The sequence below is a fragment of the Tyto alba genome, unplaced genomic scaffold (assembly GCF_018691265.1).
Source record: "Tyto alba isolate M040663 unplaced genomic scaffold, T.alba_DEE_v4.0 Super-Scaffold_13, whole genome shotgun sequence".
Taxonomy (NCBI): Eukaryota; Metazoa; Chordata; class Aves; order Strigiformes; family Tytonidae; genus Tyto; species Tyto alba.
This window is the reverse complement of record NW_024881275.1, coordinates 39,778,125-39,793,490: the sequence shown is the minus strand read 5'-3', so window position 1 is coordinate 39,793,490 and position 15,366 is coordinate 39,778,125. Positions and strand designations below refer to the sequence as shown.

Genomic DNA, 15,366 nt, shown 5'->3' with positions numbered 1-15,366 from the left:
GTTTCTCAAAGCAAGTCCCATGTCCAAGTAGCGAACCCGTGGCTGTGGCACCAGTCCTGTGACCATTTGTGGATTCACTAGATGCGACTGGCCCTTTCAGGTCCCTTCCTTTCGGGAGGATTGATGAAGAAAAGTACCTGTGCTCCAGAGTCCCTTGCCACCACTCTCGGGGCTCTCTAATCCTCCTTGATACTCCTCAGACTGCTCCTGGCTGTATCACTGGTGCCCACATGAAACAACGACCGTGGGTAACAGTCAGTGGACTGTACAAGTCTTGGTAGTCTCTTGGTGACATCTCTGACACGAGCCCTGGGTAAGCAGGACGCTTCTCAGGGAGCGTGCCAGTGCGGCAGGTGGGTGCCTCCAGAAAGCTCAGAAGGGAGTCGCCCACTAGTGCCACCCATCGCCTTTTCTTAGTTGTGCTGGTTGTTGCACGGGGAGCAGCGATACTCAGGCTGCTTTTTAAAAATTGCAAGTAGTAGCGATTGCCTTGTCAGCGAACATAAGAAAGGAGGAGCAGTGTCCTGAAGTCAGCCTGTGGAATTCAGTCCTGAGGAGGTAGGGAGGAGTAGTGGCAGAAACTGCAGCAAGAATGAGAGGCAGGGGCAGGGACGCGTTCCCAGCTCCTGTCAGAAACCAGCGAAGGACTAGAGTTTGTGTTAGGGGTGGGGGTGTTACTCCTTTTGGGAAACAAGACCTTTGGCTGATACATGGCACCCTTCTCTCACCCAGAATTGCAACTTTATTCTGTTGATTAAAAAAAAAAAAAAGGTAGAGGAAACCCAAATGCAAACCAGCATACCAGACCGATGGGGATTTTTTTTCATCTTTCTGGCACCTGCATGCAAGGATGTATAAATTTATCCTGGGTGGGGGGACTCGCCAAGCAAAAGCTTTTACTAGGAAGCTCTCTACTTCAATGTATTCACATTCCTTCAGTGCCTGGTGATACTTCTTTATATAATGGAACTTTCTTTCCCTCAGCTATGAATATAAGGTAATATGTGTTCACAAGGAGCAGACGGGTTAAACGAGACTGGCAGAGAGTTAAATGTGGTACCTGGTCTTCTGCATAAAGGATATTGTATCAGCAGATGTATGATGCAAATACATAGATAGCCGCATCATCTGGTCAAAAACCTGAAGCTTATTTTTAATTAAGTTTCTAAAGTTATTAGTTACTTTTATGAGAATTACTGAATCTCTCTGTTTCAAGCTGTCTGGAAACTCAGCAGGAGTTGGTGAGTTCTCTTACTCATCCCACATGTTTTAACCTGAAAGCTCACCTAAGGATAATACTTTACAACTTTGTGACTGGCTCATTTCAAGGATGTTAAGTTACAAGTGGATACAGCACAAATGGCCACTTGTGACATATGGTTATTTTTTTCTGGAAAATTAGATTTTCAACAATGGAGTGCTCCTGCCCTTCCTGAAAAGAGGAGAACGCATCTCCTTTCACAAATTGCCTCCCAGTTTCTCACTTTACTCCCCTGAAGAGTCTCACATCTTCACATTTCTCCAAACAGCTGTTTGCTAGACAAGCACTGGCAAACGTTGGCTTCCCTATATACTTTCTCTAATAGAACTTCTCTCTCCCATTACAGAATTTTAAAATCCTTTAAAGACATTTGAGGCAGGGTTCAAATACATTGAACAGAATACTACACCATCTGGTCCAGGGGAGAGGCAGTGAGTTGATGATGTATGCAACAACTTCAAAATTTTTTGTGTGTGCTCTGTTGAATTGAGGTATTCTAGAGAAAGCCTGTTTCTACCAGCTTTGGTTCTGCTTAAAGATGTTTTACTGACGCCTCTTCCCCCCAAATGTAGAGTAGTATATCCTTGACCTTAACTTCACAGACAAATGACATAGAGTATCCTGAGTATGCTGAGCCACAATTTAAATGTATTTATAATCAGAAATGGAGCAAACGATTATGATTTATTTGTATTTCTGGCCTTCAGATTCAGACTCTCTGTGTCCATGCTGTCAAGAAGTCTTGCCTCCTCCCTTAGTTCATCTGAAGCTGGAGTTTTCCCGTAAAGGTTCTTAACTTTTCAGTCTCATTAAAATAACCCCGGGAGTGTGAACATAAAAGTTCTTCAAACTCAGCAATATACTTTAGAGGAGTTGTTATTTTGTGGAGATAATGAGATGGGTATCAGATAACACCCCCATACAGTGCCTGTTCCCTGTGGTTATGCTATTTTAAAGGGAGTGCAAGAAAGCCTCCAACATCCATGTGGGAAAAGATCCATAACTTGCAAGAATCACAATCACAAGTGATTCACTACAGTTTTTCTCTTTGGTGAAGCTCGAAGTTGTACTGGAAGGCATGTACAAGGGTGGGGAAAATAATGAAGCACTGCGCTTCACCAAGGGCTTCTGCAGGCTGAGGAAAACTCTAGACAAAAGTGCCTGCGGAGCGAGTCCGAAGCGGTTGCTGCCCAAGGCTGTGTCCAGATGTCCCAGGGTTGGTGGTACCGGTGTCACCAAGCGCTGGTGCACCACCGGTCTCAGCGGTAGGGCTCCAAAGTCCCTACACCCCCAGGTGTGCCCAGTTTGCCGCCTCGGCAGGAGGAGCTCATCTGTCAGAGCTTGACTTACCCACAGAAATGAGTAAGCTTCCTCTCTGGAAGTGGCTTCATAAGTCATTCTCGAGTGAGATGTTTGGGTGTGGTTTTTTTTTTTTTTTTTCTACATTAATTGCACCACCTGTGATGCCCTGGGGTGGTCCGTGTGGTTGACCCAATGAGATGTGTTAAGAACTCAGACAGGAGAGGGATGGAGGTGTGCAGCACCCAAAGCAGAATGAGCCTGCCTAGGAAAGTGCTTTTTTGCTAGACAACAAAATGTTTGCCCAGGACAACAAATTACAGCATTTAAATTACAGCATGTCAGTATCTTAAAATGGAGTTTACTTCAGTTGTGACTTTGTTCTATTACAAGAACGCAGATACCAAATAGCAGTTTTCCATGGGCATATACTTGTGTTTTATAACCAGTTGCAGTTTTCCAGCTTTTTTTTTTTTTTTTTTTTTTTTTTCTTTTGGTGAACTGTTGTGTAAAATAACCCCCATAACATCTCATCTTCCTGCCTTAATAATTATGCCTCTGGACAGATATATCATTTAGGTTTTGAAACCTGAAATTGGTTTAACTGGTAGCCTAGAAAGGAAAAGCCTCTGCATCTCCCAGGACAATTTAATTCACTGCATAAAAACTTTAAAACACTCTAGATTATTTTAAAATTATTTTTATGCAGTATATTTTGAGATTTACATGGTGATGTTTTGTTGAAGCAGTACCCTTGACTTTAGTTTGTATGTTTGCTTTGTAATCCGTGGTTGGTTTATCTTTGTCCTCATATGGAAATGCTAAGTTTGTACCTTGTTAAACAGTTCCATATCCTGTTTTATGAATTAACTTTCTCCACAGACCTTTGGTGGTTTATCTTATGCTATCTGCCTGTGACTCAGTTTCGGCATCTTTGGCTACAGTAATCTGATAGTAGGTGTTAATTTGTAATTTTGCAGTTTTGTACCACTTCTGTCAGTGATTTCTGCACTGACTGAACACTCATCACCTAAAGGCATATCGGTACAATAAAACTGTTACTTCATGAGGATCTCTGACATGCCACCTGTTTTCTTTATTTAAGATGCATGTAGAAGATGTGTTGAAAAAATAAGATCGTTCCTTTGATATATTAACAGAAAAATACTTAGAAGATGTGATTTAAGGTTATAAAATCAAGTAAATATTGCAGAGCCATTTTGCATAAAAATCACAGACATAAAAATTATCCTTGTTACTTTAGATTGCAGTATCTGAGGGCTGCAGTTATTTACAGTGTTGGCACTTCTTTTTTTCAGACATCGGGGCCTGCTGTGGCCCTCTTACATCTAACTCTGCAGGCAAACCCAGCAGCATTAAGTATCTTTAAGTGCTGGTGTTATCCTGGCTCTGATGGCTTCCTTTGTAATGACTTCTGTAAGACAATTGTAAATTAGTTTCTGTAAGGGCCGTGACATGGATGATGCATTCTTAAATTCTGGCATCAACAGCAGATTTAAAAATATTTATGTAGAAATCTCTTTTGCTGTGCCCTTTTATATGTAGAGGCTATGGTCAAACTAAGACATCTGTGGAAAGGCATGCAGGAAGAACACCTATTTCCTTTTTTTTTTTTTTTAAAAATACTATTTTCTTGTAAGGTCAAGAATAAACTCAGTGTAAACATAATTTAAGCATAAGGCACATCAAGTAAAAAGAGAGGAGAGCAAGGAGGAGAAGTAGAACCAAGAGCATCTTTATTACTTCTTCCTCAAAAGACTTCATTGTTTTTCTTCTGAATAGAATCTTCCCTTGCAGAGTGTTCAGCTGACTGCATTCATACAGGTTTTTCCTGTGCAGTGAATAATAAGGTGCAGTCGGGACCCCTCTTCTTGTCTGAAGTTTGGGAATTTATAAACACTTAAAACCTAAGAAGAGACACTAAAATACCTTTCTCTCCTGAGAACTATTTCCTCCTGAGGAAAGCAGTCCAGTTAGGAATAGTAGTTGTAGCCTGCAAATAATTATTACTGTTGTAATGTGCTTAAAATATTTCAAGCTGCATGCACATTGTAGTGTATCCCATGTATACCAGTAAGTGTTCTTGTACAGTAATTGGTAAATTTATCAGCTGCACTGTATGTCAGCAGAGGGCTTAAGTAAATTAATCCCATTGCATGTTTTAAAAGCTTTTGTTTGGTATCTGAACAGTCTGAATAAGCCATCCTTTTGAGAAAATAATTTGTGAAAAAATCTCTTGAGACTAAGGAAAACAGCTGGTACCTCTGTGAAGCAGCAGCTTTGCTGCTTGGCTGTTTAGTCCAGCTTCTCAGCTGCTGGAATTGGGTGCTGCACGGGCCATGCGCAGAGGTGAACTGATTTGGTCACAAAACAGGCAGTATTTGCTAACTGAATGTCATATGCACGTGATTATGGCGGAGCTACAAGGGTGCAAGAAAAAGAGGTATTGCAGAATCCATGGCAGCTTTTATAGTATGTCTAGTTATGTATAAAAAGAGAAGTTTGCGGGTCTTTGAGAACCAAATGTGATTCCTAAATGACTTTCAGCCTGTGTCTTCTCTCAGGAGAGATTCACTGCGGTATATATTTGCTTCTATGTACAATTTGCTTACAAGTTTTTACTTGACCTCCCAGTTTTAGCCTTTCTTCTTTTGCAATTCAGCATATATATTTAAACTGCTTTTTTGCTTGCTAGTGTGCAACTCTCATTCAGTACTGGCTCAGCTTGGAGTGATACAGTGGTACTAAACTCTAAACCCTGGCTGCGATTGAGAAACTGGATTTCCTAGTCCTGCTTAGTGAGATCTGGTGGGTTTGGACTGGTGTCAGAGTCTCTGGAGCATAAAAAACGTCTTTTCCTCAGAACTTCTCATTACTCCCACCAGCCTGGTTTGCAAACTGACTACCTGTACGCTTATTTTTCTTGTCTTCGCCAGTGAGAACTACAACCTGTAGACTTACAATAGTTGATGGCTCAGTGTGATAGCTGGTTAACTGGGTACTGATCTGGAACACAGCTGTCACCTTAACTATTTCAGCAAAAATTGCTTACCAGAGCTGCTTCAACGTGCCATGTGCATTGTCCTCTCAGTGGAGATGAAAAATCTCATTTCCGTCTCTTCCAGTCATCTTCCTTCAAGCTCTGTCTGGCAAACAAGGGAGTAAAAGCCGTAACTCGTGCTCTCTGGAGAGCATGTTACTCCCTCAAGCATGTTCTCCAATTTTCTTCACTTTATTTTAAAACTTAACATAGTAAGTAGCCTTGTTAGCTGGTAAGAGGGCCAAAAATAAGAACGCGAACTCAAACTGGAAACTAATTTTTTTCAATCAGTCCGTAGTTCTGGCTTGCTAGTGCTTCATTTAATTATTCTTCACAGGCATCTGGGTTCCAATTGCAAAACCTTTTTCTGGACCCAGTCAGAGAATATCTAAATAAATGTTGTTCATGCTGGGAAGCATGGACAGTTATGAATTGCATTTTCATCTCATAAGCAAGTCAGCCATTTTCCCAATCTGCTTTTAAATTCCATTCTGAGAAGGCAGAGGCCGTGCCCTACTTTCATCTGCAGGCGATGTGCATCGCTTCCTCTGGTGACTGCCTACTTCTTCCAGATTTATGTGGCTGGCATGTCACAGGAAGCACTTCCTGCTTTTAGTGTGCCGTGATAAGGCTGCATCAGCTTGTGGTGTTGATGTTACACAAGTGGACTAGTAATTTAACAAAGGCACTGGGTTTTTGAAGGAGTATGTCATGCATTCTTCAGTATGAATTATTTGGTGTTTGAAGTAATATTCTTTGGCATTTCAGAGAGATCTATTTTTCCCTGGCTTCTTAAGTGATTTCTTTTTCTAAAGCTGCCAAGCTATTTCTAGTTTGTTTTGTAGAATGTATTGCCCCTACTTAAAAAAAAACCACAATAAAAAAAAACAACAAAAAAAAACCAAACCACCAAATAAACAACACCAAAAGTTATCTGAGATGTAGGCTATCTACCTTCTGTATTATTTTTAGAAAACTGCAGAGATGCTTGTCTCAATTTAAAGAGTCTTTCTTTCCCCACTCTTCCAATGTTACCCTCACGATTTCTTCACTTACTATTTATTTATTATTTTGCTGTCATGTCATCAACAGTGACTCACTCCTCCAACTCAAGAAACTGTGACCAGCCTTAAATCTAACTCATTCATGTATTGGGTAGTGCTGGTGGTTGTTTTCTTTCTTAATGATTGACTAAACTTTTCCTGTGCTAACTTTGATCTCTGATTTATAATCATCTTTCCGCACCCAGATTATAGTGTCTTTTTAAAACTTAATCCCTGCTCTGCAAGAAAGCTTCTTATATGGCCTTGGTTTTCTGAATCTGGGATGCTTAGTTCAGTACCATTCAGTACAAGCCAAAGCTGCAAATTAGATAGCAACCATTAAAGCCAGATGCCACTTTGGTGGGTTTTTATTGTGTGTGGTTTTTTGGTGTTTTTGTTGTTGTTGTTTGTTTGTTTTGTTTGTTTGTTTTTATTTTTAATTTGCTGTATGTTACAAGCTTTGGAAGATGTTTTGCTGTGTATTGGGGAATACAGGGGAGTTTTTTCCCAAACCTAAACTTCCTGTCACTGCCGATAGCCTCTGGTAGCAGTTCTGTGTCTAGATTACAGGAACTTGTAAAAAAGACTTTTTGTTACTCCGCTACAATTTCTCTGTGGGATACCTGTCAGTTATCTTCTTGGATTTCAATTTGCTGTCAACTTTCAGAGATTAGTTTAGCTGAGGAAAGCTGTAAGAGGTTTGGGCTTGCTGATGGCTCTTGTTTTGTGTTACACAACTCACCTCCCTCTAATTTGAAGTGTTTCTCTGAATAATTTATAGGGAGGCCTTGTTTTAATGTTTTTAAGAACTGTGTTAAAAATGAGGAGGACTAGTGTGCTAAACCAACAGCAATGGGGTAGCACTTCTAAGTGTTTCACTTCACTGGGTAGCTTTTGAAATGTCTGTGCAGCTCTGCAAGTTGCAGCATTTGGCAAAAGCAGCTGGCTTGGCTAGTGATTGCTCCCCCACCCCATCCTTCTGCCAGTGAACACGACTTAATCCATAATCTGCTGCTTTTAAATTAGTACCTCCAAGCTTTCTTGAAAGCCATATGCCTATTGGGATTTGATGTGTGGATGGCAAATGCTTGATCTGATACAGTTTAGCAGGGCACATCAGCATGCTGCTCTGAATCTGTAGCTGTATACTTCAGTTCTTTAAATCTGGATTTATTTATTGATTTATTTTTAACCCAAGATTGAATTTACACCAATAATTCAGTGAGGACAGTTACAACTGTGAGTAGAAGTTTACAAGCAGCTGCAGTGGTTTAAATTTTTAATGCTATCTGTGGCTGAAATTTTTCCTTGTGAAATACCTCAAGGCAAAAAAAAAAAAAAAAAAGAAAAAAAGGGCTCTTAAATACATGGTTTGTGCAAACTTGCCTGACTTTGACGTAGGTCAGAGAACTGCTTTTGCCAGCAGAAACTACCTGGACAGTAGCTGGGCAGTACCATTTCACTCCAAGTGCTGAAGACAGAGGTATAAAAAATGAAATCTATATGGAAAAGTAGCAAACTTTACAAACTTCCACAGACACTAGAAATAATGAATGCTTATGCAGAGAAAAGGGGTAGTTCAGTCAGTGCAGCAAGGCTTTTTTATTTTTGTCAATTGTTAACCTTTCCCCTTCTAAAATTGTTAAGGTGGTGAAGCTGATTACTAATAATATATTTACTGAGGTTGAAGCAATGTTTTCAAAGTTAGCTGTTTGAAATGTCTTTCATTATTGCTTAAACATAAATATCTAGATTGATGTGGTCTTTAATTCTCTGCTTGACTATTATGTTTTAATACGATGACTTTTTTAAATCTTTCAAGCATTCTTAAAATGGATTGCAAGGTAAGTATCTCAAATGTTAGAAATTCGTATTTTAAAGTTTGAACCAGACGTGACTAATTTGTATTATAGTAACAGTAGCAAATGCAGAGTATATGTTCATATTAATTTCCTTTATCTTCAGAAAATACTCCTCTAACCATTACACCTGAGTCTCACTCTAGAGTTGTAGATAATTTGCATTTAACAAATGTGATTCAAAGTTTTTGCAGATGCACCATTTCAGAGTGTACTTTTTCTATTGCTCAGTGTTAAGGAAATCAAGGTAGAGAAAAGTAGCAGTGCCTGAAAATTGGGACAAAACTGCAGTGAAACACAGAGAGATCAGTAAACCCCCTTGACTCTAGTGTCTAAACCTAGATTTTACTGTCAACTAACTTGTATGAGTGGGGATTAATGTATCTCTGGGGGGGATTTCCAGTGCTCCTGACTGTGCAGAAAACAAAGGTAGGGTAAAATTGCTGTTAAAACTTCTTAAGAGGCTGACTTGAATCAACACAGCTTACAGAATTTCCCATCTAAGGAAACGGTTGGATTTTAGTCATTAGAAACGTGTGTTTATACTGAGCTTCTGTCAGATTTCTGGAACTGTGATCACTAGCACCAGGAAATAGAGCAGATTCTCTGGTGTGAAGTACGCTTAGGGAAGTGGCCTGCACTGAACGTGCCACTTCCTCACGTGGCCCTAGAATGGCATTTTTCAAGCTCATGGTTTTAGGTAACGGCCCGATGCCAATGTGTTGGGGCGTGAACTACCGCAAATAAAACTTGTGAGCTTGGGGCTTTACTCAAGCACTTGCCTTTGAGCTCTACAATGCTAGAGTAATAACTCTTCTAGGCTTGGAAAAGTTCATCCTGAGGTTTGTGCCACGGCATTCCATCTTACTGATCTTCGCTGTGGTCAAGCTGATCTTAACTTTTCCAAGTCAGCTTGGCCTTGTGAACACTATCGTTTAATTTCTGTACTAATGCCATGTCAGATTTATTGTGGCATCTGTTAGAAATTATAATTCAGAGTGTTTTTGAAGGTAGGTGTCTACTCTTCAAAGCCTTTTATTTTTTTGTACTTCATGATTTGTGTCTTTCTGCTGTGCTTGTATTTACTTACTATTCCTCCCATTTGTCTGAATTCCAACTTCAGCATTAGTTTACTGAAATAATTTGTCCCTGGTTCCAGACTTCTCAGGATCTTAGTGACATGTCACCTATCTGCTGTTAATTGCAGAATGAGTACAATCATTCATAAGCCGCTTTTTTTAAAAAAGTGCGTGCTAGGCTAGCTTTTTTCAATTCAGCGTATGCTCTCCCCTTTGTCAGAGCTGCCATCAGTCCTTGACAGGTTGTGCTGCATCCTTCCTTCCGAGATAAACTCTACCAGGCCTTAACCAGATCATGCGCTCTATCATTCACCCTTACTCCTACTACTAATTGCTGTCCACACATTTGTAGTATATTAGTTTTATTTCCAAACAAGTTAAAAATGTAACAATATGCTGAGTAAGTGCACAGATGTAAAGACTACCTTCTTTTTTCTTTTTTGTCTGCCTGCACACTTACCTAAAATTTAATTAGCTTTCAGGACACTAACCTAGAATCAAATCTTATTCTAGAGAGAAATGCCGTATTGATTTGCAACTGGAAAAGCTCATGCTCAAAGCTGACTTCCGTAGTAGGCTACCTGTTCTCTTAAGACATACTTGCAAAAATAGTTAATTTTCTTTTTACCCCAAATTTCTCTTCATGTCTTCTCTTGCTAAAGCTAGTGTGGATCCTGGGCCCCAAGGGAAAAAGAGACATGTTTTAAACATCTGAATTACTGTAAAGTTCTTAGTTTGGCCCACATGTGTCTCTTTTAAATGAAAATGCTCTGCTATGGCCAAGTACACTTCAGCCAGCCTTGCTAATTTTCTGGGAACAGCTGTTCTGTCCTCTGGGCTACTGTCAATCTCCAATTTATTCAAATTCTGTCCTTGCAGGTTAAGACGAATAATCACAACAAGGCCAAAAGATTAGATTGCTCTTTGTTGTTGATCCAAGCTTCTTCCAAGTTCTGTCTTGCCTAATTGCCTGCTATGACTAATGGTTCTGTGCTTTTTTTCCAATTCTGATTCTTTCATTATTAGTTCCAGCATCTTTCACACACTGAGTTCTTGAACTTTTTCTCCTCCTGGCCTTTATTTCAGGTTTTGCAAGGCATGTCTCAGATGGTTTCAGCTTTGTCCCAGAAGCTAACTTGATCAGCAGTAGGTAACATGGCCTAGCTCTACCAGAAATCGTATGGGCTGATAGTGCTGATGTTCATCAACTGCTCTATCATGTCTGATGGGCAAGTTCCTTGTAGAATCCAGGAAGAGCTTCTTTATAGATATGAACTCATTTATGACATTGGCTTGAACCTATATTACCAGTGCTAATTCCTTTTCATCCCAGGTTTTGGGTACCTAGAATTTCAGCTGAAGAAAATTAAGAAACATTACAATCAACCATTTATGCTTTTGAGCCTAATCTGGAGGTCTTAGGCTTTTGTTTTCTTTCCAAAGATACATCTTGTATTTTCTTACAAAATAAGCTGACTGACATTTTTACAGGTCCGGATGACTCCTATTTTGTCTGGAAGAAGAATGGACAAAAGATGAACGCATGCGTCACTGAGCAATCTCATATGCTGTTTGATGGCAGAGTGCATGTTCTGAGTTGGGTGAAAGATTCAGTATCAGAAAATACAGAATATCAATGTTCATTCATCTCAAAAGTTGGAAACACTACATCAGAAGTGTTCATCACAGTGGAAGACAAAGGTAGGCTGGTTTTGAATGTATGCCATGTTTGGCCTGATCCTGTAAAGCCTTGATTTTCACCCATAAAACACGAGCATATCTGAAGATGGTAATTCTTGCTTAATCTATTACTATCCACTCCAGTTGTTTATGAAAAGGTTTTAGAGCCACAAAAATTCCTTCTTCCACCCCCTCCCACAAAGGACTAACCGGCAAATTAACAGTTACAATCTAGAAGTGAAACCAAAACAGGTAAACTAATGGACCCAAATTGGAAGTCAGATGAGTACTAGGAAGTTAAAAACAGCTGCTCTGCCAGAAATCTACAGGGCAATGTAGAAAAGGTCTTTAATGCCAAGGAAGTCAGATGGTAAAGAGAAACCCCTACACCCAGGATGTTTAAACCTGGATGATCTGTAAACCACCTGTAGTTGGATGAGGTCGGTTCCTACCTCTTCATCTGGACACTAACTGGGCAGGAGGTTGGTCAGCCAGCTAACTTCAGTAGCTGTGCAAGATCTCTGGGTACCCACAACTGACTGATGCAACTTACACATAATCTGCACCTAGCTTTTGAGAACTTACCCAGGCCTGGAGAAGGTCTGAATAGTCTTTAAAAAGACAGCAGAAGCAATGAAGTTGATATAGTACAGATTTTCTTGGCAGGGTGAACGAAAAATTAATTAACTGGTTAATAACAAACATGAGTTTGTCAAGAACAGCTCAAACCTTTTTTCCAGCGACAGAGAAAAGTAGTGTGAGTTACACAAGTTGTCTTGCAATCACTCCAGTTACATCAAAGTCTGACTCTGAAGCAGAATGAAGAGCATCTCAGTGAAACTACTGTAAATGTAAAACAGATGGAGGCTTTCACTGTGTTCCAAAAGCATTATATAGTTGCTAGTGTCCCGAAGGATAAATTGAAGATATTACATCTATGTATGTCACCACCACTGTTACATTCTTCAAGAAAAACTGGCAGACAGAATTAGAAATAGAATTTTATCACGATGCAGTAAACTAGCCCTTCTGAAGTTCTGAATGGAATGAAGATTAACCAACTACATAACACTACTGAAAAATGAGGAAAGTTCAAACTGAACATTGTGTCAGCTGTATCACATCATTCTTCTCCCCAGGCTTGGTATGATTTAATTGGAGCATTCCTGTGCTGCTTGGATGGGTCTGAACTCTTAACTTGCAGGTTGTATTTTCTAGACCTCAAATCTCAGATAAAGGCACTGAATCTGTTTACTCTGGAGGATATAAAGTTTGCTGCAGAGCGGAAGAGGCACAACCACTTGAAAAGAACTTATTTCCAAATAACATGGGAGGAGGTAGAGCAAAATGAAGGACAAGATGGTGGCTTTTGTTCCTTCTAGCCCAATCTTCCACAGGAAGTACTGCAACTGAGCAGATACCAACTTACTTCATTGTTGCATATTTATGTAATCATCCCCATGTACAATTCTCAGATAGTACTGGTCAGGATGGATGGACTAAAGAATTTGATACCTGGAGAAGTGCCATCAGCGAGCATGACAGGATGATGCAAAACTGGAGGAAGACATGGGTAAGGATTTTTAGAAAAGATATCTTCTTCAGTGCTTTCTACATCGGGCACTACAGCCTCAATTTTATAAAGAGCCTGAGATGCTTCTGCAACTGAATGTATTTATATAACAAAGTGATTAGTATTCCTGTACACATCATAATTCTTGACCCTTTTAGCAGTAAAATCTGCTCGATCTGTGGCATGTATTACAGTTATGTCAGCTTGCTCCTTCAGTCCACTAACCAAGTGCTAATCAGGCAGCAGTTCTCATCCTGCCCAAAACAGTAAGTCTGTGTATACTGAATATAGTAGATTAATTTCATCACATCTGCAGACTAACTGGATTGCACAGAATACTGGACTTCATAAATGGTACTGTTCAAAGGTGGCCTTCCTTTAAAAAAAATAGCCCATTCTTAGCTTCTAATGTTTTCCTCCAACAGTTAGAACATTTGATATGACGCATGCTTGTTGCATATGCATAGTATAGGCAAACTTCAAACCCCACTTTAATTTTTAAAGCAATAATAACACATCATTCTGAACTTTCTCTTCTTCAGGAGAGCTGCAACAAGAAAACCAGCCTCTAATGGACAAAGGAATGAACAGGCTAGAAGGAGAAATGTATGCAGGCTTAGAGTACCCAGTACTTTGAATGCTGTGATATTAAGAGGTATCTGTGAATGCTAGTGCTGGCATTAAAACTGATATTCAGGAGAATCACCTGAAGGCTGAGGTTGAAGAGGACATCCTTATTGTACCGAGGAATAACTAAGTTACATGATACAAGAGAGGCCACCCGTCTCATGCTGGACCTTTCTCTGGTTTTCTGATGCCAGTTATTTCAGCTTAAGGAAGAACAAAAGTAGTCTACAGTAAGACTTGTGCTGCTCAGACAATATAATACGATGTATGGCTTCTGTTTTGAGTTCATTAAGCAAACCAGTTAATTTTGGGCTTGAGGATCTTGGCATATGATTTAATAATTAATATGATGTGGATCACATTCATTTAAAGGCACTTCACGTTACCCATTTATTTTCTTTTAATATGTTTACCCTCATACTCTCTTCCCAGTGTTTTGAAGAACATTCCTTTCTGGTGTCAGCAAATTCATTTGTTCAAATGCATTTCCTTTGGTAATAAAAAGTTTCTGTACAAAATAAAGAACTACTGACTAATGCTCAGAATAGAGATAGATTGCAAAGCACCCAAGTTAAAGCAGGCTCTGTTTTTGCAAATTATTCTTCTGTATTTGAGATAACTATGGTAGAATTTTTTTTAAAGCTCTGTTGAATGAATTCTAAGATTATTCCTAGTGAACAACGGTAGATTGAAAATGTGAGGACCTACTTAATCCACAAATTGGTTTACTGCATTGCTGTTCACAGTTTGTCTTTCTGCATCTAATAAACAGAAGTTTGAATTTTCTGTCTTATCTTCTCAATGGTTTTCAACAGCCTGGAAGCAAAAGCAAGACAGATGTCTCCTAAGAATCACAATAGCTTGAGTCCATGGGGACACTTACTCCTAGCACTAGCAGAAAGCTTCATACTTACCCCTAAGTTATTCTCTAACTGGTAAGATTTAAATTAGATTGTTTCCCACATTGAAGAAAGCATTCTTCTCACTCAAAGACTGATGTCTACTGAATGACTCTTTTTTTTCAATACCAGACCACCCTGTAGTCACACATGCAGGGTGAAAATTCTTATAGACCAACCATTTTCTCTATTTTCCACATTTGCAATCATAAATTAGTGCTGATGTAAGACTTCTGACATCAAAATTCAAAGGGATTCTTTTCCTCATTGTGTTGCTCTTATCATACTTTTTATGGCTAAGGGACAATTCTAAAAAGACTCTTGAATTGTCTCTCCTCTGTTCAATAAATTTGGAGCAGACTTAAGTTTAGTAGGAAGGTGAGGCTTTCTAAGATTGAGGTCAGAGTTTTAGATGAGCATAGCTGAGCTTTGCCTTGTCTCTGCAGTGAAGTACTGCAAGTCGTAAAAAAAAGAGAGAGTGCCAGATTTTTTGTTTAGCTCAATGTTGTTACACAGATGTTTTTTCACAAGTAGTGAACACAGCTGTGACCTGGCCCCTTACAGTGATTTTTTTTTGCTACATTCTAAGAACAGTAAATAACTCCCTAAGATTCTGAACAACCTATAATGTTTCCAAAGTAACTTCCCATGCTCTTCTACAGTAAGAGAAAATAGAAGTTGTAGCCAAAAAAAAAAGCAGCTGTTAATGTGATCTTCACCAAGTGGTCCCCAGTTTAGCAGTTCCAGAGTTTTAGATGTATAAAGTGGCACAAGTGTGAATAAATCACAACTTGCCTCTGGATCAAGGATATCTGCTAGCCAAAACCATCTTTCAGCCCTGAGATCTGTCACCCTCAATTTCCATTTAAGATTAGAAGAAATTAATACAAAAAGATCATAACTAGTGACCAACTGTGTGCTTCAACTTAAGGTTGGCTTCCCTTACCAATGTTCTTCCTCAAGACTGACATTTCAGGTATCATTA

At 39.4% G+C, this 15,366-nt stretch overlaps 1 protein-coding gene and 1 long non-coding RNA gene across 5 annotated transcripts in view; one reads left to right on the top strand and one right to left on the bottom strand.

Moving 5' to 3' along the window:
• The window catches only part of SEMA4D (semaphorin 4D), a 102,973-nt gene extending 88,705 nt beyond the window's left edge, over positions 1-14,268 (top strand). Inside the window, exons 17-19 of one of the 4 annotated variants that reach the window (XM_042787859.1) lie at positions 11,094-11,303; positions 12,758-12,855; positions 13,398-14,268. In XM_042787859.1, coding sequence (XP_042643793.1) covers positions 11,094-11,303; positions 12,758-12,855; positions 13,398-13,427 — 338 coding nt within the window. In that variant the 3' untranslated portion in view covers positions 13,428-14,268. Of the gene's footprint in view, positions 1-8,486; positions 8,509-11,093; positions 11,304-12,500 lie in introns of those variants that run through there. The other 3 variants (XM_042787856.1, XM_042787857.1, XM_042787860.1) reach the window with 3 other exon arrangements.
• Positions 749-8,508, bottom strand: LOC116965495. Its single transcript, XR_004409397.2, has 2 exons — positions 6,576-8,508; positions 749-5,727 (listed from the first exon to the last, which is right to left on the bottom strand). It is a non-coding gene; the product is annotated as an uncharacterized LOC116965495 (long non-coding RNA).
• Positions 14,269-15,366: the final 1,098 nt, after the last annotated feature.